This window comes from Plecotus auritus (genome assembly GCF_963455305.1).
Source record: "Plecotus auritus genome assembly, chromosome: 7".
Taxonomy (NCBI): Eukaryota; Metazoa; Chordata; class Mammalia; order Chiroptera; family Vespertilionidae; genus Plecotus; species Plecotus auritus.
The window spans coordinates 40,812,514-40,836,902 of record NC_137774.1 but is presented as its reverse complement, the minus strand read 5'-3'; the positions used below and the strand labels follow the sequence as shown (position 1 = coordinate 40,836,902).

Sequence of the window (24,389 nt, the reverse complement as noted above, 5' to 3'; positions counted from 1 at the left end):
GAATGATAATCTTATCCAGACCTTAATCTAAGTCCCAATCATTATAAGATAACTTAAAATTGAACCCATTGAGGATTTTTTTGAATACTTCAGTTTCTAAATAATTTTGAAGATAAAAACTGAAGCCCTGTACTGAAGTATAAAAACCAATTACATTAAAACCAACTGCAGAAGGGTAGCTTAGCAAAAGAAGTGTGCTTGGAGGGGATGACTTGGAGAGTTTTGCTTGCTTTGACTTCTAATGGGCCTGTAGGCTACATTATTAAAAGTATAGACTTTTTTTTTTTAAAAATCCTCACCGGAGGGTATGTTTTTTTTATTGATTTGAGGGAGAGAAAGATAGACAAAGAGAGAGAGAGAAACATAGATGTGAGAGACATATCAGAGTTGCCTCCCGTAACCCTGACAGGGGATCGAACTTGCAACCTGGGTATGTGCCTTGACCTGGAATCAAACACACGACCTTTCGATGTACAGGACGATGTTCTAGCCAACTGAGTCACACCAGCCAGAGCTGAAGGTATAGACTCTTGGAGGGAGAGAACTAACAGCCTGAGCTACTGTCTGCAAGTCAAACTATACTTGGTGTGGATGCCAGACTTAGAGGGCTCTATAAAATGTGTTCAGAGTGGAGTATCAAGAATGATGAAAGAGGCTGGAGCTGTCATGTGAACATTTGAGACATGGTTAGCCCAGATTGTCAAGTTAGCAGTCATGAGGTTAGGTGTATTTCTTATTGGTGGTCAAGGTGATTTATTCATCAGATTTATTCCCCGGAAACTCTTCTAAGGACTTGAGGATTTATGTGCTTGTGCTTACATAAGGACATGTGCTGGGACAGTGCCCCATACCCAGCTGGGACCATGGCTTTTTTCCTGACCCAAATTCATCTCATCCCATTGAACTGACACTGAAGTCTTGCTAGGTTCCTTTTTGGAACCTTTTAAGATAAAAACACATGTAAATCCACTTCCTGAAACAAAGTGTCATGACTGATTTGTGTTCTTTCAGTGATAGGGATCCAGGCGGCCTTCTGCTTTTACCTGAGAAAGGCGACCTGGCTGACACGAACATCAGCGAAGTTCTGGCCGTCATGAGGACTCTCCTCTCTGTTGCTGCTCGAGAGGTAACTGATGGTTGCTCCCTGTGGTCTTTGCCTCCTGCTTTTAGGAGCCTGTAATAGAGCTGTCACTGTGCCTTCCCCTTCAACCCTCATGTACAGTATGAACGTAGCTCTATTCCTGTGACTATCAATGAGCGCACCGATTTCCCAGCCTGCCTTGGCTCCTAATCTGCCAGCTTTTGCAAATGAGTAAGGAGACACGTCTGTGACATGTTTTCTTCACTCGGGCATTTTTGAAATTCATCCATGTTCATGCATGTGCATAGTGTTTCCTTTATGAATGTGCCACAGTTAATTTATCTGTTGTATTATGGAGGGGCAGTTAGGTCCAGTTTGGGGCAATTATATAGCAGTTATGATATGAACATGTTTTGTGGTTCTTATGTGCAATAGTTTATTCCTGGAGGTCAGGTGACTCTTCAGAGAAACTCCAGAGAATAAAGATGATGCTTAGAAAGCCATAGGGAACTAAGAATTGTTTTTTAACGTGGGAGAGATTTGACGGAAGGCTCAGGAAGAGGAGCCACAGAGAAAAGGGACTTGATGATGTCAGAGGGAAAGGAGATAATTGGTGGGGCAAGGTTCTTGAGGGGCAGAAGGAACCTTATGGAGTGAAAACCATTTGTAAAGGTTTTGAAAAGCTGAGGGCAAGAGAGGAGGTGTCATAATACCTCTTTCTTGGTCACTTCTGAGTTGAAAACTCATTTGTGACCATTTCCATTTCCCTAGAATTTTTTTGCCAGTGACAGCTGCTGTCTTAAGAAATGCCCTTGGCTGTGTTCTGTGAATGGCCTTGTAAACACTTTCTCTTTGTCTCCTCCCTTGCAGTGTGAACTGTTGATGCTCAACAAGGCCCAAGCGGAGGTTGGCTCTGTGCTCTTCTCCCTGTTCTGGTCTGTCCAAGGCAGCCTGCTCTCCTGGTGCTACCTGCAGCTGAAGAGCACAGACCCTGGAGCCAAAGAGCTTGCCATTGACCTTATTGAAAAATGTGAGTTTCAGGACAAAATCCACGAAAACAGTTATTTGGGTTTTGACTCTGCATGTTCTCACTTTTTAGTACTCATTCATTGAATGTGCATATGGGTTTTTTTTCTTGATACAAATCAAATTTGTCTTTGGGTTGTTTTTTCTTCTTAAAATAGAATTCTGTAGCATATCTTTCTGCCCAAAGTTTCCTGTCTGAATATGGTAGCATGCCTAAGTTTGTTTTATCAGGCCTGGGTCATTTCACAACCTAAACATTTCCTCTGCAATCATACAGCACTACTAGATGATGTCACACTCCAGTAGTCTGCCTTCCTTGTTTTAGTTAAGTCACCCAAAAAGGAAAGTCTTAAACCTTTAGAGTCTAAGGTGTGTGAGCACTGCTGTGATCTTTGCTGATTACAGAAAATACTCAGATTCATGTCCCATAAACCCACAGAAAATTATATGAAACTCAGCAGGTTCTGAGAAATTATATTTGGAAAATTAGTTTCATCAAACTTGATCTCAGCAGCTGTGACAAAATGCTTACACTTTAGAGCCCTGCCACTTAAAGCTTGTCCCATGATATGGCACACCTGGTGATGGCCCATTGTAAACAAAGGTAAAGTAGCAACGGGGTCGGTCAGCCATGCAATTTTACTTACAAAAGTAGTATCTCCACCCCTTTGAAAAGAAGCAAAAATAAAATAAATTACTCTAAAGGTAATCTTTTACTGGATTTGCATTGCTTTTTCTGCCTAGGGAAAAGCATTTGTATGGTACTTCCTGGTCTCCTGGTCTTTCTGATGTGGAATTTCCTTCATAGCTTCTGTGACAGCTTACCCTTGATGATGACCAAGCAAGTGATATTTCTCCTATATAACACATTATTTTCTTTCTGTTTTGGTAGATGTGGAACAGTTTCTGGGAAGCACAAGAGTGATTTTGGAGTCCCTTTTGTCACAGTATAGTGGAAAAACCATAGTAGAAAAACTATGTAATTCGGTGTTTTCAATGGCAGCTCGACAACTGGTAAGACAAAGTGGCAGCCATTTGTAAAGGGCAGGAGGGTCTGCAGTGGACACTAAGTGCTTTGTTCATCTTCCTTTAGGTAATCTTTCTGCTGGACTTTTGCACTTTAGACATTTCCCACTGCACACTCTTGAGAGAATTCAGTACCCTAACAGAGTTGTTGAAGAGGCTCTGCAGTGACCCCGAGGGAGGACTGAATAAGGTAACTTGAGTTGGCACTTAAACTGCTGTGTGTCCCCCTCAGGAGCGATGTGACCATGCTTAGTGAAGCATACCATGGTACGGTATGGGTTTACACAGATAAATGTCATCTAGAAGACCTCCTATGTTTTATCAGTGGTTTTTCCAATAAGGATAAATGCCAGTCTGAGTTTATTTGGTGAGGTCAGTGTTAGAAAGGAGACACAGAGAAAGCTGTGCATATATTAACTTCAGCATTTTATAGCACATAAAGTTATATAAAAACCATGTAAGTGAGTAACCAGATTGAAATCTAGAAGTGAAAATGTATGTTGCAAGGCACATAGATGGGTTGGTATTTAAAAGAAGTCCTCCCTCACTTAACTTTACAGGATACAAAGTTTTTTCACTATTTTCTTTGAGTCTCACAACTGTAGGAGTAGGAAGGGCATAAATTAAAAAGTCAATTTTAAAGCTAAAAAGGCAAAGACTTAAAAAAAAAAAAAAGAAGGAAGCAGAGTTGATAGGTTCAGATTTGCTAAAGTCCCAAATAGGACTTTAAGGTCTTTAAATTCCTAACTCAATATTTTTTCCACTGGAAATTCATGCTAATAGTGATTTGTAAGAAATAGTACTGTTATAACTAGAAAATGAAAGCTAATCAGAGAGTCACTGTAGTGCAGTAGAAACTGTATGTCTGTTCTGCGGAATGAAAAGTGTAGGATGCTCTGTATGTGTAGATGGGAATGTCAGGCATATTTTTAGCCTGTGTGGTGATCTCCGTAGGATTGTTGGCGGCTGTCTGTCTAGATCATGAATACAGCACAATCTATTGCATATGGCTAGATATAAAGTAATGAAAACCTTTCTTATCTTGTTTGTTTGCATAGCTGGATGTCGAGACTTGGCAACAGGAACAGCCAGTGGTGTTACATACATGGACTAAGGAGTCTGCCCACAACTATGAAAATAATTGCCACGAGGTGTCTGTCTTTGTTAGCCCAGGGGCAACCTATTTTGAGGTGGAATTTGATGAGAGGTGTGAAACTGAAAAAAGGTGAGATTCACATATTCTTCTTTCCCAAGCAATAATGGATCAAAAGTGAGAGAAGGGAAGTGACAGAGATTATGCTTTCACAGGTATGATTATCTGGAATTTACTGACGCTAGAGGTGGAAAAACACGTTATGACACAAAAGTTGGCACTGATAAATGGCCCAAGGTGAGTGGTATTCTCGGAAAGAGATAAAATGCCTACTTCTGTATCAAGTCTTCTCCTTTTGACATCCCTCAGGAGTAATAGATGTATGTCTTTGAAAAGATGCATTTATATTATATATTTGTAAAGGAAGGGTTTATATCAGAATTCAGCATACTACAACTGTCACCTGTTTTGTAAATAAAGTTGTTTTTTTTTTTAACACAGCCATGCCCACTGTTTACATATCAACTATAGCTGCTATTGATTTCTGGAACTGCAATTTGCAGACTTGAGTAGTCATAACAGATGTATGGCCCGGAAAGTCTAATAATTTACTCTAAGGTTCTTCATAGGAAAAGTTTGCCAACCCCTGGTCCATATCACATTGCCCAGAGTAAATGGATAGTGTAGTCCTTAGCAAGAAGGGCCCCAGGAGGGCCCAAACCATGGCAGTGAAAGCCAGGAGCCCCCCTCACAGTGAGGGCTGCATGACCCCTGTGGCGGGAGGTTCAGTGGTTTGAACTGTTGACTTTTCCTCTGCTGTCTGGGCTGCTGGATGGGAGCACAGCACTGGGCGAGGTGAGCTCTTGCTGAGTAGGTAGTGTCAGAAGGGCATTGGGTTTAGAAACTGACCAGCAGTTTTCTGCCTACTTTGCTTCTTTACAAGGTATAGTTATGAATTTTCTGTTTCAGCCACTCTGTTGTACATTTCTTCTCAGTAGCTTTGGTGGGGGTGATAAGATGTAATGGTGAGCCTGTAACCCAGTTTTAAATTGAGATTTTTTGAGTCGTGAAGAACATGCTTATTTTTTATTGAAATGCTGCCTCCTCAAAGCTGTTTGACCACATGACTTTTTGTATTTGTTCTAGAAAGTAACCTTTAAGACTGGTCCTCGGCTACAGTTTCTCTTCCATTCTGACAGCAGTAACAATGAGTGGGGCTACAAATTCACTGTTACTGCTTATGGCCTGCCAGATGTTGCCGTGTCTTGGGGGTTGGATTTGCAACTTCTTGTTTCCCGACTGATGGGACGTCTTGCTTCCCAGTGCATGGCTCTCAAGTCTGTGCATCGTAAGTCCACGTCCTTGTCCCTTCCCTTCTTGCTACAGCCACATTGAAGAGCAAGGTAGTGCTCTCTCTCCTTAAGTTGCCTCCACACAATGGAGAAGTAAAAGATATTAATAAAATTCTCTTTGTTTCCTTTAAACCAAACCAGAATAAAATGTCTACTTGACACCATAGGGGAGGCTTAGTCGGGGAGGGAGCTGAGTTTTAGCAACATCTCATCCTTTTTTAATAAGTGAATTTTGGTATATCCAGTAAGAAGGCAGAAATAGAGACTAAATTAATTTTAATCTTTGGATTTCGTTTTAAAGTGATTTCTTCAATTTAGTTATGAAATTCATCCAGGAAGTAAGAACTATATGGAATAAACTTATTAGAGTATTTTATGTCTGTATCATTTCTTGACTTTTCTGATTATAAAAGTAAAATATCATAGAAAAATTGCATAATGGAGAAAAGCCATCCTTAATCCTAACACCCAGAGATAATTATTATCAACATTTTAATTTATTTCCACCTAGTCTTTTTTTCTATGTCTTCATAAACACACATATGATGAATATTTAATTGTTAAGTTTACAAAGTGTGAACATTTCACCATAATTAAACATTCCTGAATGGTCTCCTGTTAGACCCTAGGGGTGGTTCACTGTCTGTTTCAGCTTGCTATGCAGATTAGTCACTTCAGAGGTACCTTAGCTGAATCTGCTCCACAGAATGGCAGCGTTTCAGGACTTCCTATGGTTTGGGATCATTTGGGGTATGCGTTCCTGAAGTTCACAGTTACATTCTGGTAAATGTGGGTGAATTCTCTCCAAGTCTTAATAATTCCCACATTTTTAAAACCCTTTTCTTTATCAGTTCAAAGATTCTTAGTATAGTATGGAAAAAATAGAACTCTCATAAGCCTTCTTCTCTTTCCAGAGTTAGGAAGTAACATGGCAGTACCTCAGGCAAAAATGGCATTAGTCCTAAACTCCCCCTTGTGGAAACCTGTCTTCAGGCATCAGATATGTCCAGAGTTGGGACTAGAAGCAAGCTGGCCCACTCATCCACAACAGGATAGTAAGGAGGTATTTACTCTTCTATTGTCTTTCTATTTGGAATGGAAAATGCTTACTAATACTTACTACTTTAAATTATAAATGTTTATGTTTATATCTAATCACCCCCACTAAGTTGTTAGCTCCTCGAGGGCAGAAATTATCTTTCATTCATTTAGTGTTCCCACTGTGTGCCACAGGGGCCAGTGCATAATGGATGTTCAAAAATATTGAATGGGTGGCTCTTCAGTGAAATATACCAGTTGCTCAGTAAATCTCTCTTGATGGAGTTATTAAACAAATAAGTTAATTCTGTGTCTAGTCCCCACTGAGTCAAGCTTTAGAGTAAAAGATTCATGCTATGCTTTTTGTTCACCATGGAGTGGTAGCATGTTATTTAGGCTTATAATATTTAAAACACTAAACAGGTTTGCCCGCTGTCTCTTTTTCATCTCTCCTTTCCTCTCTCTCTGTTCTACTACTTTCCCTTCCTTCTTCCCTCCTCTGCCCACCCCCAAGTTATTCAGTTAATTTATGAATCCAGGGACTCTTCCTCTCCTTCACCTCTCTGTTAAATTTGGTTCCTTCGGACCCTCGCTTCTTTTGATTCCATGTTAGCCAACTGTCTTCTCTTACTGACTTCTCTTATTTCTCCTGTAAAGAGTAGGCTTAATTCAGGCTTTCTCTCCTTCCCTGCAACCCACCAGACTTTATCCTCTCTTCTCTCTTCTGCTGTCACATCTGTGTGAATAGTTCTAAATGTCAGTATCCAGAGCTCTGGTTCTTCTCCCAGACTCGCCAGGTACTCATCTTCCTGTTAGGTATTTTCATTTTAGTTCTGACTCCCTTGAACTCAGAAGTGTAAAATCGGGATTACTCCCTCCCCCGTGACTGCTCACTCCTGTTATTGTTTTCCTAGGCACTGAGCCACTGTTCCCTAGCATCACCTTTATTCACCTTGTTCTCACCTTTCTATCCAGTCAGCTGCAAGCCCTATAGATTTTTCCCTTGTGATGTTCATCTTTTTTCATTCCCTCTGTCTCCATCTTTATCCAGGCCCTTATCTTACACTTGCATTGTCACATTGATACCTACCAAGTTTTCTTTTTTTTTTTTAATACTGCATTATCTTGTCATTCCATTGCCAAGCACCATTAATGGCTCCCCATTGCCCACAGGGTGAAGTCTAAACTCCTCAGAGTGACAGTCCAGGCTCTCTGCAGTCTCCTTTCACCTTACCTATCTGACTCTAGTTCCCACCACTCCCCAGCTGAGACTTCAGGCCAGGTCAGTCTCCCCACTGACTCTTAACTTCTGCTAATGTTTATGTTCCTCAGGGCCAAACCTTCCCAGTCTTCATGGTCCAGTCCAAAGCCCATCTCCTCCAGGAGGCTTTTCTGAATTACTTTAACTTGCCAGCAACTCTCTCCTGTGAATTCTCAGCACTGGGTGTCCCTTATAGGCATTTGGCACTTCATAATCTTTTGCTTTATGGTAGTGCTAGCTTTAATGCTTGTAATGTTTTATTTATGTTTACCTTTTTTTTTTAAACCCATATGCCTGTCTGGTTTCCCCAAAATAGATTTAAACGTCCTGAGAGTATACACTCTGGTTTATACTTCTGGCCTAGTAGGTATTCAGTAAACTTTATTTTTTGAACGAATGTCTTAAACATCATGGGTTTTTGTTGTTGTTGTTCCCAGGTTAAGAACATCCCTGATGATCCCTGCCACCGTTTTCTTCTTGATTTTGCACAGTCAGATCCTGCCCAGAACTTCTGTGGGCCATATTCAGAACTTTTCAAAGGATTCATACAGGCATGTAGAAAACAGGCCCCAAAGACAGATATAGTTGCTGGTTCCACTATTGATCAAGCTGTGAACGCCACCTTTGCTGCTCTGGTGTATCGCACTCCAGACTTATATGAGAAGCTGCAAAAATATGGTAACTTATATTACAGGGAATATTTTTCATCTGAAGGCCAATTGCTAAGTTTTAAGAAAGCCTAACTTAAATAAATAAAATATTTTGAAATATAAACATCCTATATAATAAAAGCCTAATATGCTAAGTGTCCGGTTGTCCAGTTGGCCGTTCAACCAATCAAAGCGTAACATGCTAATGGTATGCTAAGGCTGCTCAACTGCTCACTATGACGTGCACTGACTACCAGGGGGCAGAGAGACAACTGGTTGACCAGTTGCTATGACGTGCACTGACCACCTGGGGGCAGACGCTCAACGCAGGAGCTGCCCCCCCTGGTGGTCAGTGCGCTCCCACAGGGGAAGCGCTACTCAGCCAGAAGCTGGGCTCATGGCTGGCGAGCACAGTGGCAGTGGCGGGAGCCTCTCCTGCCTCTGCGGCAGCGCTAAGGAAAGGATGTCCGACTGGAAGCAGGCCCAAGCCATCAGTCAGACATCCCCTGAGGGGTCCCAGACTGTGAGAGGGGGCTCAGGCCAGGCTGAGGGGACCCCCCCCACTTCGAGTACATGAATTTCGTGCACCGGGCCTCTAGTATTTCTATAATTATAGACTTCATCTTGTTAGGTCTGCTTTGCTAGTCAAAAGATTCATGACCAATTTATAGTTAGCATACTGGAGTATATGGCAAGTAGCTTTGAGTTTCCTAATTAGCAGATAATTTGTCATATCCAAAATTCTAATGGAAAACAACCAAGAAGTTTAATGGAAAAAAAACCCTTAACTTGGTCTATAGTACCAGCTCAAAAACTAGAAGTTGTGCAGCTTCAGGTTAATCTGACAACCTTTCTGCTCCTTAGTGTCCTTATCTGTAAAAGTTTAGATTTGATTAGCTCTAACATTCTAAGAAATTCCAATTGAAACAATTGTTTAGGTAATTGAATGTGCCATGACTAAGGAGGAAAATGTTGGTATTAATTCTTATCTTTAGACTTGCAGCATCTTTGTAGCATCATCCCTGCTTGGCTTCCTTTGTTGATAGCCTGCTCCACCATTTCTTTCCATCAGGGATACCATCTCTGTGTATTTCCTGTGTATGTAGCCTGCAGCCTCACAGGACCCACAGGAGGGAGAGTCTCTCTCCATTCCTAATCCTTCAGGGGAAAAACCCATCTAAAGATGAGGTGTGGGTTTTCCCGAGCACTCTGGCAGGTTATGTGCTCTTTCCATGGTGCAGATGAAATGAGCAGAAACAAATGCTTCCTTCCATTAGAGTAGGTAATTGACTGTTGCTCTTATTACTATTATTATTGATATTATTATTGAAATTATCACTACTGCCTTTATTGCTGAGTTCTTTGGATCTCATATTGCAGAATTTATTTCCTGATTTCCAAAGTATCTTGATTAGTCCCTCAAATATTAATATCTCCTTTAAGAAGTTGCTAAAATAAAACTACATTGAAACATGAGTGATTTATGGAAACAACCATCATATGGAAAAGTATATCTCTGCTAGGGAATGGGGAACAATGGGACCTTTATGGTTTTGAAAAATTCAGTATATGTTTCATAATCAAATTGTGGTTAGAGAGCTGCACAATCTTTGTTATCTGTGGGAACTTTGAGTAGAGGGAAAAAGCTTTGTGAGTTAAAAGCTGAGAAGAAGCAAGTTTCCGGCTGGGGAGAATTCTACAGCTCCTTTTCAAATCATGTTCAGATAACACATAACTATTTGCAGTAGAGAAACACAATGAAATGTGAGAGTTAGAAATGTTTTGCTGAATACAGGTTGTTCTGAGAATGCCTACCACTGTTGCTATGAAGAAGATATACTTGGTCTCAGTTCTTTCTAGCCCAGCCTTTGAGGACTGATCATGGGTTCTTTAAAACTGAGCTACTTAGAGAGTGGTCTTTGTCTAGCTAATTTGCTCATATTTGTCTAAAAATTGGTTACCCTTTTGAGTTAGAAATGTACAGGAGGAGTTTTTCAACTAGACTAAAAGCTACTTGAGGGCAGGGCCTATGTCTCTCTTTCTCAGCACTGTATTCCTAGTACCTGATATGGAGCCCAGAATATTCTACATGTTCAGAAAATATTCATTGCATTGTACATTGGTTCAACAAGAGCTTTACACTGTTTTAGTACATATGTTATCCCTTTGGTTTTTAGATGAAGAGAAGGGGCATGTCTTTCTTTAAAAATCACAACTTTTTTGAATTATAAAAATAATACCCATATGTGTAGAAACTTACAAAATACAGAAAAGTTTAAAATAATTATCAACTATAATCTCATCACTTTGGGAACACCTTTATTAACATTTTTCTATATATCTACCTAGCCTTTATCCAGGTATTTTATGTGTATGTATGTATATACATATATACATACATGCAGGGTGGGGAAAAGTAGGTTTACAGTTGTGAGTACATGAAACACAGTTTATTCTTGTATTATTATTTATTAATTATTGTATTATTTTCTATACAAACAACTGTAAACCTACTTTGTCCTACCCTATATATATGTTTCTAATATATATTCTTTTTAAGTAAGACAATTTTATTTATACTGTTTTATAACCAGCTTTTTAAATTTAATATATACCATGACCTTTTTTCAATGTCAATAATTATTTTTTGCTCATTTTTAGTATCTGTTATTTTACTTTTAACACTTTTCATGTCTTTTATGTTTTTTCTTTTAATATTTTACTCACTTTACTAGTATGTCCATTTCAGATGTTGTTCATTTGAAAAATGTTAGTTTGAAGTAACACAGAGAACCCATCACAGCTATTTGTGGCTTAGTTGATAATTGTTCCCCCATATGTGGCTTAGTTGATAATTGTTCCCCCATCGCTCTTTTAACCACTCCCAATGTGTGAGTGTCAGGGGAAGAACTTTTTCTGTGGGTTAGATTTAGAAACTACTTTGTGCTTAGTGTTGCAGTAATGAATTGTGTTAACTGAATGTAATCTCTTCGTCTCTCCTTTCCCCAGTAAACAGTGGGGGCACGACAGCCCTGAGTGAGGAGTTTGCACAGGTGTATGCCTTGGCAGATGGGATTCGAATATGGATGGTAAGATTTTCCTTTGCATGTGATTTTTATATTTTAAAAATTTTCCCACCACAGTATCACGGAATTAAGGTAAGTAACTCTCTTCTCAAGAATATAACTTTAAGAATGTTTTTTAATTTAAGTTTAGTGACATGAATGGATATAAACTAATTTAGAATCCTTGAAATCAGAATTAGGTGAGTATTGAGAATGTTCAGAATAAACAGGGTTCATTTGAGCCCATCTTACATCCTTAGAAACCCCAAAGGGCACTTTGTGGAACCTGTTAGACCAGGAAGGAAAGCATTACCTTAGGTGCTGGGCAACCACTGATGGTTTTAGTCAGGGGAGAGGCTCTTCTGCATTTTAGAAAAGGGGTTCTGCAACATTGTTTCTGACAGCAATAAACTGGAAGAACAGTGTAGGAGAATGGACAAGCAGGTTGCATATTATACTACTATATAATATTTCATTACAATGTAAAGTGATAATAACAATACAGGATTACAATGAAAGTGAATGAAGTAGAGCTGCATGTATCAGCATGGGTGGTGCTCACAAACCTGACGAGCAAAACATAGCAAGTTGTAGAAGAATGCATAAGTATGATATTCCTTATATAAAACTAGAGGCCTGGTGCACGAAATTGGTGCATGTGGTGGGGAGGGGTGTCTCTTAGCCCGACCTGCACCATCTCCAATCTGGGACCCCTCGGGGGGTGTCCAACTGCTGGTTTAGACCCGATCCTGCAAGGGATCGCAATCCAGGACTGCTGGCTCCTAACTGCTCCCCTGCCTGCCTGATCACCCCTAACCACCCCTGCCTGCCGGCCTGGTTGCCCCTAACCACCTCTGCCTGCCGGCCTGATTGCCCCTAACAGCTCCCCTGCCAACCTGATCGCTCCTAACTGCCTCTGCCTGCCAGCCTGGTTGCCCCTAACTGCCCTCCCCTGCCAGCCTGGTTGCCCCTAACTGCCCTCCCCTGCTGGCCTGCTCGCCCCTAACTGCCCTCCCCTGCCAGCCTGGTCGCCCCTAACTGCTCTCCCCTGCTGGCCTGCTCGCCCCTAACCGCCTCTGCCTCGGCGCCCGCCATCGTAGCTTTGGAAGGACGTCTGGAAGATATCTGGTCTAATGAGCATATTACCCTTTTATTAGTATAGATTTAAACACAAACCAAATCTATATGTTATGTATATCAACATGTAGTAAAATCATATAAATACATGGATATTATAAACACAAAAGTCAGGAGAATTGTTTTTATTTCTTGGGCATGGAGATGAATACCTATATGTCCATATTTTTTTATATATACACAATCATCTTAAATATTGTACAGTAATTGGGGAAAAAACCTTTTACTTAGTAGAGGATGGATAATGAAATTGAAAGTAGGAGAACAGGATATTAGATGAGGATGGCTTCTGCTACCTAGAAGATAAAATAATTAGACTTTGTAATTGATGTGAGTGGTGAACAGGAAGATGGAGTTTAATACTGTTCCCATGTTGCTGGGTGACTTGGTGGATGATAGAAGCATTGACCAGAATAGGAAAGATGGTCTTGGATCTGAGAGTGGGCAGGAGAGTTCACTTTGGGTCATGTTGAGTATGAGGACATCTAGGTTATCTGAGACATCCAGCTGGAGAATTTAATAAACATGAAAGAATCTAAATGGCTGATGCATCACAGACATGTCAAGGTTGAGATAGGGAATCTGCAAATCATTGGTAATAGTTTTTCTTTAAAGTATGAGTTTATCCAGGAACACACAGCCTTGGACAGAATCCACAATGATCAGAACATACGTGGTGCCCAAAAGTACTGGATAGATAGATGGAAGCCAAAATGAACAGAATCTCTCAAAAGAAACTAAAAGGTATCGTCATCAGAATGGCAGAAGGAGAATCAGAAGATTTGACAGAGAAACCACGGCATTAGTAGCAGTTTAAGAAAAAGAGAGTATGATGCAGTCAGCTACCACATAACAGTTCAAGTAAAAAAGATTTGGCAGGTGATGAGGCACATTGTAGATTGTGCTTCTGGTTTAGCCTTATACCGGCTGCTGACATTGGACAAGATGCCAGCTTTCTCTCCAAGACCTTGCCCTCTCATAAATCACACATGGCCTTCTGCCTGGGATGTTAGTACTGTGGTCATATTGTGACCATTGCCTGGAAGTCTAGGCATCACTTAGATGTATCCCCTCATTCAGGGTAGAATAGAGATCAAGTTTTGGTCTAACCTCTTGCAGCAAACCAAGCGTATAACCCTTGCAAGATACTTCACTTCTCTGGACCTTCACTTCTTCATCTGTCCTAGATCAGCCTCAGGGGTGGGCAAACTTTTTGACTCAAGGGCCACAATGGGTTCTTAAACTGGACCAGAGGGCCGGAACAAAAGCATGGATGGAGTGTTTGTGTGAACTAATATAAATTCAAAGTAAAGGAGCGGAGGGGAGAGCAAGAGAACTGGATAGAACAGCCAGATCTGGCCCGCAGGCCGTAGTTTGCCCACGGCTGGCCTAGATAGTCCCCTCTCCACCTCCAGTGTTCTAGAGTTTTTTAAACAATAGGGTCATGGGTACAAACTCCTCTCAAATAGTTGAAGATAGTTTTGTGGGTTTGCCTTAAGACAGTTTCACAGCCTGGGTTACTTCTAGGATTAACAATAATGTCTTAGCCCTGTGTCCTCGTTAGCTGAACAATAACTATAAAGTTCTCCATGATTTCAACCCTATGTGCTTTTGAAGTAATTTGCTATGACTGCCTTGTTGCCGTGTCTGGACAGCCTAATTATGTGTCTCAAATCCTCCCCTCAGTTGGAGATAAAGCAGAAGTCCCTGGTGAGCCTGGGGAACGAGGCAGAAGAAAAACGCGGGTCAGAAGCTGCTGAGGCAAACCCTGAGACCCTGGGTGAGTGTGCTGACTCCAGTCATTATTGGGCCTTCTGTTTACATTTCATAGAAAACCAGTGACCTGTCTTCTAGATTAGTTTCATTGAAGCTGTGTTGACCTAGGGAACATAACAACAGGTGCTAAATGTAGATTCCAAGGATGTAGAAATTTTCTTTTTTACTTCTTTCTAATTATTTCTCTTAGGAGGCATCAGGTGCTTTTGGAACTACATCTTGTTAGGTTTTGAAAGTGTGCTGACATTGAGCTCTGGCCAGGTAGACATTGAGCCCTGGCCGGTAGGTCATTTAGTTGGAGTGTTGTCCTGTACACCAAAAGATTGTGGGTTCGATTCCAGGTCAGGGCACATACCTAGATTGCAGGTTTGATCTCTGGTTGGGGTGGGTATAGGAGGCAACCGATTGATGTTTCTCTCTCACATCAATGTGTATGTCTCTCTCTCCCCCTTCCTCTCTCTCTAAAAGTCAATAAAAACATATCTTCAGGTGGGGATTTAAAAAAAAAAAAAAAAAAAAGCCCTGGCTGGTAGCTCGGTTGACTGTCATCACATGCACCAAAAGGTCGTTGGTTTGTTTTCCTGTCAGGGCGTATGCCCAGATTGCAGACTTGATCCCCAGTAAGGGGCCTGCAGGAGGCAGCTAACCAATGTTTCTGTCTCTCTCTCCCTTCCTCTCTCTAAAGTCAATAACATTTTTTTTAAAAAAGGAAGTGTGCTGCCCTGGCTGGTTTGGCTCAGTGGATAGAGCATCAGCCTGCAGACTAAAAGGTCCCAGGTTCGATTCCGGTCAAGGGCACATGCCTGGGTTGCTGGCTCAACCCCCAATGGGGGGTGTGCAGGAGGCAGGCAATCAATGATTCTCTCTCATCATTGATGTTTCTATCTCTCTCTCCCTCTCCCTTCTTCTCTGAAATCAATAAAAATGTATTTTTTTAAAAAAAGAAAGTGTGCTGACATTGAATATTCAGTGAAATTAGGAATTACTGTTAATTTTTAAAATGATATCATGTTTGTTTGTTTTTTAACTCATTTTTTTTAGAGAAATATACTGAAGTTTTTGAAGTTGAAATAATGTGATGCTTGGAATCTGCATGGCAGTGGGGAGTGGGTTGAAACTAGATGGGCCTTGGGTTGTTAACTATTGAAGCTAGGTGTGGGGTACAAGGAGGAACTTTATACTGTTTTCTCTCTCTCTCTCTCTATATATATATATATATGCTTGAAATTGTCTACAATAAAACTTTTTCAAGTGTGCTGATAGTGCTGGGAAGATTTTGGTTTATATAATGAGATAAAATTTGATTCTATTCTGTTAGTAAATATGTTTTATCACTGTAATAATGGAGGTATTTCTTGTCCTAAATTGTAGAGTTTAAATAGGTCATTTTCTCTCTAAAACTAGGCGATAAGTTTATTTTGACTTTTTCCCAATGGTCTTTCTTGCTTTTTGCATGTAGCAAAAGAATGTATTCAGAAGAGTCTTCTGTTACTAAAATTTTTGTCCATGGGTATAAGTTCAAAAGAAAACTGTGACAAGTTGGTGACTACAGATGAACCTGATCACCATCTGCAGCCACTTGACAAACGCCAGAGGACAAGCTCTGTGGTGGAAGAGCATTTCCAAGCCTCAGCATCTCCCACTGATGCAGCGCCCTCTGCTGAGGGAGACAGGAGTCCTGGCTTGGACGTCCAGCCGAAGCTGCCACCCAGCAGTGGCCCTCCTGCCACAGAAGTGTCCTCTGCCACAGCCGAAGAGCCCTCTTCACCTTCCACTCCCACTCGGCGGCCCCCCTTCACCCGAGGGCGACTCCGGCTGCTCTCCTTCCGGTCAATGGAGGAGGCCAGACCAGTGCCCACAGTGAAAGAGAAATACCCTGTGCTGAGGGATGTCATGGACTTCATTAAAGATCAGTCACTCTCCCACGAGAGGTGAGCCAGGCATGACCTTTCTAGCACTTTCTTTTTTCAAGCCATAGGTAACTAGTCTACTCAAAAGCTTGAAGTTCATGTTAAAAATGAGCAAGTAATGCTTGAAGGATAGATCAAGATTGGTTTTAGAATGTTAAAAAGAAATTGGTAATGTTTTTCTTTTCAACAAGTATTTTTTCACTTAAGATTTGTATTGTATGTAAATTATATCTCAATAATAAATAATGTACTGTTAGGATAAGAAAAGAAACATTTCTTTTGGTAGTTGCTATTTATAAATTTGTCTTATTTTAACCCTGGGAGAAATTCGAATTTGATATTTTCTGTCAAAATTATTTGTCAGTGGGCCAACATCTCTGGAAGTATTTCATGTTTTAATTTCCTACCCTAAGAATGAAGGCTTTGTCTCTATGGGGAAGTAAAGATGTACCAAGGTTCCTTTTTAATTAATTTTTTTGTATGGGTTGTTGGGCTTCTGGACTGTGTCAACTGATCTGTAATGTTGGACTAAAAGTAGCAAACAGATATTGATATCCTGCCTGAGTGATATTTCTGATACCTCACAATAGTATTTCCCTTGTATTAATATGGCATCAGAACTTGGGCGGGGGTGTGTTTTCTTTCTGTCCCAGCTCAAGAGTTTTCTGGGTGTTCCTGACTTGAGTTCTGTCTCCAGTGTTGTAAAGGTTCTTTCCTTGAGAAAAGCCCAAGCCCAGAGCATCCTTGAAGTCCTGAGGATAATTCAGTATTGTGCAGAAGCCCTTGGGCAGCCGCATTGCTTCCATCCACCTTATATACTTTTCCTGTTGGAACTTCTGACGTGCCAGAAAGAGTTCACCAAGTAAGTACAAACTACAAGTCTTCAAGGAAAGTGAGCAGGGGTTGTTTAAAGAAATCTTCGTCTTCTCTAATTAATAATTCTATCATTTCTATGTAAGAAATAAATTTATGTTTTTGGTCAGTTCTCTCATCCTAAGGGAATTTGGGTTCTATTCTATCCTTTTAGTAAGTAAATACCAGGAATGTGTTTATTTCTCCTGATGAGTTTATATTTTACCAGACAGTGAGGATTATATTGCCATTTCCTCATGCTCATTATTTGGCTCCTGGAAACTGTGAAATCAATATAATGCTCCTTTTCAGTAATGATACTGATCTAAGTACCTCACCAGGTTGTGCTAATATGCACGCAGTAAATACTTTCTATATATTCGACTATCCCAGGTGCTGTTCCAGGTCTTGTATATACATACAGCAGTGGACATGGCATCACTTAGCTGTTTTGATTTGGTGTAAGATTTCTTACGCAAGTATATGGAGGGAGAAAAAAGCAAGGGAGTTGGTGATTACTAAGGTGTGATTGGTCATGGGATCTGCATATGGAACAAAAAGAAAGAAAGCATGGTGGAATAGTAGATAGTGAGCATGAGACAGCATCATGGTGGGGCTTCCTGGGATTGAAAATGCCGTGTGGAAGTCCCAGAGCAGGTGAGCAGGATGAGAGGTTGTGGTCAGAGTAGGATGCTCTGAAGTGAGGATTTCAGAGATAATGCCATTAGTGTGGTGACAAGGTCAAGGAAGTGACCGTCAGGCGGGGATGGCCAAGGGGATAGAGAAGATCATTGGAGGTGGCAATGGCAGAGAAACCAGGGACAGAGGGACTGCGGCATCATTCCCATGGATGTTGAAGTTTCCGAGGTGACAAGAATCAAGGAAGCAAAGACAGTGAGCTTGGTGCTAACTCATCAATGGAGGGAAGCTAAAGGGTGGGCACGGTTCTGTGAAGAGGATAAAAGAAGGTAATTTGTGAAAAATACCTAACACAGTATCTGGCATTCAGGTAGTGGTGGGAAGGTGGTTCTTATATTAGCAAAGGAAGATTAATTGTGTTTCTTTACTCCTGTGGCAGCCCTCTTGACCCCAGGCAGATGGACTCACTTGCTGTTTTGTCTGTTATTTTCTGAAGTTATTATATTTTCATTTACTTACGTTTCTGCGCCACTTCATTGTTTGCTTCTTCCTAGCTCTTTTTCATGTAAAATTATTATTAAGTAAATGATGTCTTTTCAATTAAGTGATCTATGATTTCCTCTATTTCTAGTTATTTTGGACACTTGGAAGGCTGTGGTGCAGCTCTACACAAAGAAATTCGAGACACTTACTATCGATTTGTCCTCTTTATGGTCAAAGCAATTAAAGGATTTAGTAGCATAAATGACAGGTACTGGATAACTTTGTCATTTCTAAGGAAAAATTATTTATACTTTTTCTGATTTTAAAATCAGTGTTGAAAATGTAGAAAAGTACAAAGAGTAAAATGAAAATAACCCTTAATCTTACCATCTAGAACTAATTGCTAATGTTCACTTATTAGTATATTTTCTCCCAGCTTTTATTCTATACTAGAGGCCCGGTGCACGAAATTCATGCACGGCGGGGGGGGGGTTGTCCCTTAGCCCAGCCTGCACCCTCTCCAATCTGGGACCCCTCAAGGGATGTCCGACTGCCCGTTTAGGCCCGATCCCAGTAGGATCGGGCCTAAACGGGCAGTCGGACATCCCTCTCACAATCCAGGACTGCTGGCTCCCAACTGCTCGCCTGCCTACCTTCCTGATTGCCCCTAACCGCTTCTGCCTGCCAGCCTGATCACCTCCTAACCACTCCCCTGCTAGCCTGATTGATGCCTAACTGCTCCCCTGCCAGCCTGTTTGCCCCTAACTGCCCTCCCCTACAGGCCTGGTCACCCCTAACTGCCCTTCCCTGCAGGCCTGGTCACCCCTAACTGCCCTCCCCTGCAGGCCTGGTCCCCCCCAACTGCTCTCCCCTGCAGGCCTGGGTCCCCCCCAACTGCCCTTCCCTGCAGGCCCGATTGCCCCCAACTTCCCTCCTCTGCCGACCTGGTCACCCCTAACTGCCCTCCCCTGCAGGCTTGATTGCCTCCAACTGCTCTCCCTTGCAGGCCTGGTCCCTCCCTACTGCCCTCCCCTGCCGGCCTGATCGCCCACAACTGCCTTCCCTTGCAGGCCTGGTCCCTCCCAATTGGCCTCCCCTGCTGGCCATCTTGTGGCGGCCATCTTGTGTCCACATGGGGGCAGCCATCTTTGACCACATGGGGACAGCCATTTTGTGTGTTGGAGTGATGGTCAATTTGCATATTGCTCTTTTATTAGATAGGATAGAGGCCTGGTGCACGGGTGGGGGTCAGCTGGTTTGCTCTGAAGGTGTCCCAGATCAGGGTGGGGGTTCCCTTGGGGCATGGTGCGGCCTGGGCGAGGGGCCTGTGGTGGTTTGCAGTCCGGCCACTCCCCCCAGTGACTCACGGGGAGGCCCTGGGATCTGGGATTTATTTATCTTCTATAATTGAAACTTTGTAGTCTTGAGCAGAGGCCAAGGCAGGCCAGGGCTACGGAAGCTTGATTTCTTCCATCGCCAGGGGCAACTCAAGCCTCCTGCTCTCTCTAGCTCTGTGGCTGCTGCCATTTTTGTTGGGATTTATTTATCTTCTATAATTGAAACTTTGTAGCCTTGAGTGGAGGCCTGGGCTGGCCAGGATGTGCGGAAAGCTTGGCTTCCTCCATTGCTGGGGAAACCCAAGCCTCCTGCTCGCTCCGTGGCCGCAGCCATCTTGGTTGAGTTAATTTGCATACTTGATCCTGATTGGCTGGTGGGCGTGGCTTGTGGGTGTAGCAGAGTGATGTTTAATTTGCATATTACTCTTTTATTAGATAGGCTGGGGTGTACAGTTTTTAAAAGGGATGGGTCTTGCTTTATCTAAGAATTTGTAACTTGTTATTTTTAGTTTTTCTTATATCATGTACAGTTTTAAAACAAAAAAAGCCACTCCCCAGTCTTCTCCTTAGTAAGTGGTTTGGACATAAACCTTAAATCAATGGTTCTTCTCTACATCTAAGTTGCATAATCTAAGTTGGGGCTGGCCCTGCTCTTGCTAGTTATTGAGAGGTGATTTTTACTAGTCAGTCCTTTACCATTAAATGTCCCCTATGGTAGTCCTGGCAAAGTGGAAATCTTACTCTGTGCTTTTAGAACTCCTGTTCTTTGAAGAAGGTTCGTATGGAGTATGAGAAACTTGAGAGGTGACTATATGGAACCCAGACCAGCAGTCTGGAGTTCCCCTGTGCTTTCCACTTCAATCAGACCAGCTCCCTGCCTTTGTGTCAGTTGTCTCTGTTGGTGATGTGCAGCTTTGATAACTTTCACTTTTACGGCCTCTTTAGGTCCTTGCTGCCTGCCTTATCCTGTGTTCAGACAGCTCTACTTCATCTCTTGGATATGGGCTGGGAACCCAGTGATCTCACCTTCTTTGTTGACATTCAGTTACCAGATCTCCTCATGAAAATGTCACAAGAAAATATAAGTGTCCATGACAGTGTGATCAGGTAAGAGCACAGTCCCACACTCTGCAAGTCGAGTGTGAAGTACAGGGATTGCATGTAGCATAGGGGTTCAGAACATGGACTCTGGAGCTGGGCTCTCTGTGCAATATCCTGGCCTTGCTATATACTAGCTGGTGACCTTAGGCAAGTTATTCACTCTCTCTGTGCCTCAGTTTCCTCATGTTGAGAGCTGGAGATAGTAATGGCACCTACCTCACAGGATTGTTGTGAGGAATAAATGAGTTGGACCAGTGCCTGGTACATGGTCGTGTATGTAAGCTAGTTGGTGGTGGTTGTATTGTACACCCAGAGGATGAGGATTCTCTGCATTTTTGGAATATAGCTTATAAATTGAATTCTTTTCTATGTTTTTTGTTATATGTATATGTGGTTTTAGCCACCATAACATCTTGCACATTATAAGAACTTAAAGCATGAGAAAAAAATAGTTTGTGAAGGGTTTTTTTCCTTTCCACTTTTAGTGAATGTCTTTCCACACTGCTCAAGTTACCCATTAAGCACTCATGTGGGTAGAAAAGAAATGAGAAGAGAATGGGAGAAGAAAAGCAAGAGGAGAGAATTAGGAGGAAATAAATGAATGAGTTAACACCAGAACAGTCCTCTCAGAAGAGATATTCTGGGAAAAGGAGATAGAATTCAAGCTGTCTCTGTTTACCAAACCTCAGCCATGGCTCTGCTGCCAGAGGGCACTCTTGGCTGAGAAAGGGGACACAGCACAGGGGCTGTCACCTGGCAGTCTGCTCATTGTTTCAGGCTTTGTCTGCACCTGTGTGATGAGTCCTTGGGTGGGACCACACCTGGCCTCCCAGTCCCTGATAGCACCTAGCTCAGAGCTCATTTTGAGCAGGACTTATATTAATTTGTTGGAACACGTGAATGAACAAATGTGTATTTGTTGGCTGGTAATTTTGCATTTTCTGTCGAGCAGATCATTTTGTATTTAAAATTCTGGTGACTAAAACAAACTGTAAACTGAAATAATGGATATTTACAATTTTGCAGCTAAAGGGCCCGTGGATTATCTGTATGAATTTCTATTTGAAATGAGGAAGCTGAGGACCAAGCTGAGTGCTGCAATAAGATCTTGCAGCAGCTAGTGGGAGAGTTAAAACCCCAGGGTCTCCTGATTTCCTTCTCATGCTGATCCCACTAGGGCAGTGGTCGGCAAACTCATTATTCATCAGAGCCAAATATCAACCGTACAACGATTGAAATTTCTTTTGAAAGCCAATTTTTAAAACTTAAACTTCTTCTAATGCCACTTGTTTAAAATAGACTCGCCCAGGCTGTGGTATTTTGTGGAAGAGCCACACTCAAGGGGCCAAAGAGCCGCATGTGGCTCACGAGCCATAGTTTGCCAACCATGGCACTAGGGTGTGCTGAGCATGACCAAATAAGACTTTTTAAGAAAATCACTTCATTTGGCTCCAGTGCCTGGCACATAGTAGGTTGTCAAGTAGAATTATGCCATGTAGGTAAAACCTTTTAAGTTCTAGTTCTTCAGCCATTGTAGTCTGCCCTGGAAAGGGCATCTCCCTTTTTATTGGTGTATACTTCTCAAGCATCTGGAAAATCTTGGGATCTTGAAAAGCAAATTGACCTCTTCCCCTGAGTTTAAAAATACCCCATGTTTTAGACCAGCCGTGGGCAAACTACGGCCCGCGGGCTGGATCCGGCCCGTTTGGCTGTTCTATCCGGCCCGTGGAGCCGAAAGAGCGGAGGGTTCTCTTGCTCTCCCCTCCGCTCCTTTACTTTGAATTTATATTAGTTCACACAAACACTCCATCCATGCTTTTGTTCCGGCCCTCTGGTCCAGTTTAAGAACCCATTGTGGCCCTCGAGTCAAAAAGTTTGCCCACCCCTGCTCTAGACCCATGGGACACAGTCTGCTTACCAGTATTTTCTACGATTGTTGGGAGAGGCATGCTTTTCTCTCTTTTTGTCCTTCTTTCAGCCAATGGAGTGAAGAAGATGAGCTTGCTGATGCCAAGCAGAATTCAGAATGGATGGATGAGTGTCAGGATGGCATGTTTGAGACCTGGTATGAAAAAATAGCCCAGGAAGATCCAGAGAAGCAGAGGAAAGTAAGACATTTCAACTAGAGTAATCTAAAGTGATTTGCTAGGAGTTTGGAGAGGCGAGTCTGCCTGGGGGAGTGCAGCAGGCTGTCTCCTGAGAGGGCTCAGGGGGCAGGCAGTACCTTAGTGCAGCGATCGCCAACCAGTGGTCCCTGGACCACTAGTGGTCCATGAGGTCCGAAAGGTTGGTGACCGCTGCCTTAGTGAGTGCACTGTCACCGAGTGTGGTCTTTACCTGAGGGGCCCTGGATACTGACTTGACCACACTCGGGGAGTGGCGCTCTCCCATAGAACTAGACTCACAGAAAATGGGCTCATGAGGCCAATTTATTAATTTACAGTGAGAGATGGAATTGTTGAAGGCCCTGACTTCTCCTGTAGGCAAACAACATGGGAAGCCACATTTCAATCAGGTTGCCTGGTGAGCATGGAAGCAGCCTGTGGACATGGAATCAGAGTTACATGATTCAGATGTATAAAGGCACTAGACTCAGATAACTGCATGTCCATCTCTCCACACTAGGTGTTAATCTGTCACCACCACATTGTGCCAGGCATCTGCTGCCTCAGATTCATTAGTTTTCTTAGTATTGTATGCCTACTATGTGCCAGTTACTTTGCTCATATAGCACTTCTGTGGTGCTTGGATGGAGCACACCAACTTGGCCTTTGCGATTTTTCTCTGTAAAGTTCTGCAGTTCTCGAGTGACTTGGCATATTTGCTCTGATCTACTACTGTATGGTGACAATGACTTATTTCCCTTATTTCTAAGCTATAAAGATAAACTGTACTGTAGCTTCCAGTTACTTTCCAGTAAAACAATTTGTTTCATGAAGCAGTGCCCTTACTATCTCCCCAGAAGGTTTTTCTTTTTAAGTGCTAGTAAACAATGCTTCTTTTACAGTTTCCTGTAACTGTGAACACTACCCTTGTCCAACCAAGTACCCAAGCCAGAAGGCTGGATGTTCTTGACCCTTCCCTTTTACTGATCCCTATATCCTGTGGGTCCCCAAGAATCCTGCTTCTGCCTCCTTAATGCCTTTCAAATGTGCGCATCTTTTGTAGTCTCATTTACTGCTCAGCCCAGCCCTGTGAACCAGAAGGTCATGGGGTTGCTTTAACAGTGTCTGTCATGGTCATTTTCCCTATCCAGTCTTGCCCCCTTCAATCCAGTCTTCACGTAATAACCATGCTCAAAACTGATCACGTTAGTCTTCTATTTTAAAATGGTTGGTGACTCCTTAGACTAGCACTGGAGGCACTTTGTGGTTACCCTTTCTAACTTTATCTGGTTATTCCCCATCCCTGCTATATTCTACATGCTGAATATTTGCCACTTTCTCGAGTCTAGCTCCCTTTTGCTTCCTATAGAGCAGGGGTCCTCAAACTTTTTAAACAGGGGGCCAGTTCACTGTCCTTCAGACCGTTGGAGGGCCGGACTATAGTTTAAAAAAAAAAA

At 42.2% G+C, this 24,389-nt stretch overlaps 1 protein-coding gene across 3 annotated transcripts in view; it reads left to right on the top strand.

Moving 5' to 3' along the window:
* ZZEF1 (zinc finger ZZ-type and EF-hand domain containing 1) overlaps positions 1–24,389 on the top strand; it is a 121,581-nt gene that overhangs the window by 58,185 nt on the left and 39,007 nt on the right. For all 3 annotated transcript variants that reach the window (XM_080681360.1, XM_080681359.1, XM_080681358.1), the window contains exons 18-33: positions 1,012–1,126; positions 1,952–2,111; positions 3,000–3,121; positions 3,201–3,323; positions 4,192–4,358; positions 4,442–4,523; positions 5,373–5,574; positions 6,493–6,641; positions 8,315–8,555; positions 11,537–11,616; positions 14,416–14,509; positions 15,965–16,436; positions 17,113–17,277; positions 18,538–18,657; positions 20,672–20,833; positions 22,806–22,935. In XM_080681360.1, coding sequence (XP_080537486.1) covers positions 1,012–1,126; positions 1,952–2,111; positions 3,000–3,121; positions 3,201–3,323; positions 4,192–4,358; positions 4,442–4,523; positions 5,373–5,574; positions 6,493–6,641; positions 8,315–8,555; positions 11,537–11,616; positions 14,416–14,509; positions 15,965–16,436; positions 17,113–17,277; positions 18,538–18,657; positions 20,672–20,833; positions 22,806–22,935 — 2,584 coding nt within the window. The remainder of the gene's footprint in view (positions 1–1,011; positions 1,127–1,951; positions 2,112–2,999; positions 3,122–3,200; positions 3,324–4,191; positions 4,359–4,441; positions 4,524–5,372; positions 5,575–6,492; positions 6,642–8,314; positions 8,556–11,536; positions 11,617–14,415; positions 14,510–15,964; positions 16,437–17,112; positions 17,278–18,537; positions 18,658–20,671; positions 20,834–22,805; positions 22,936–24,389) is intronic.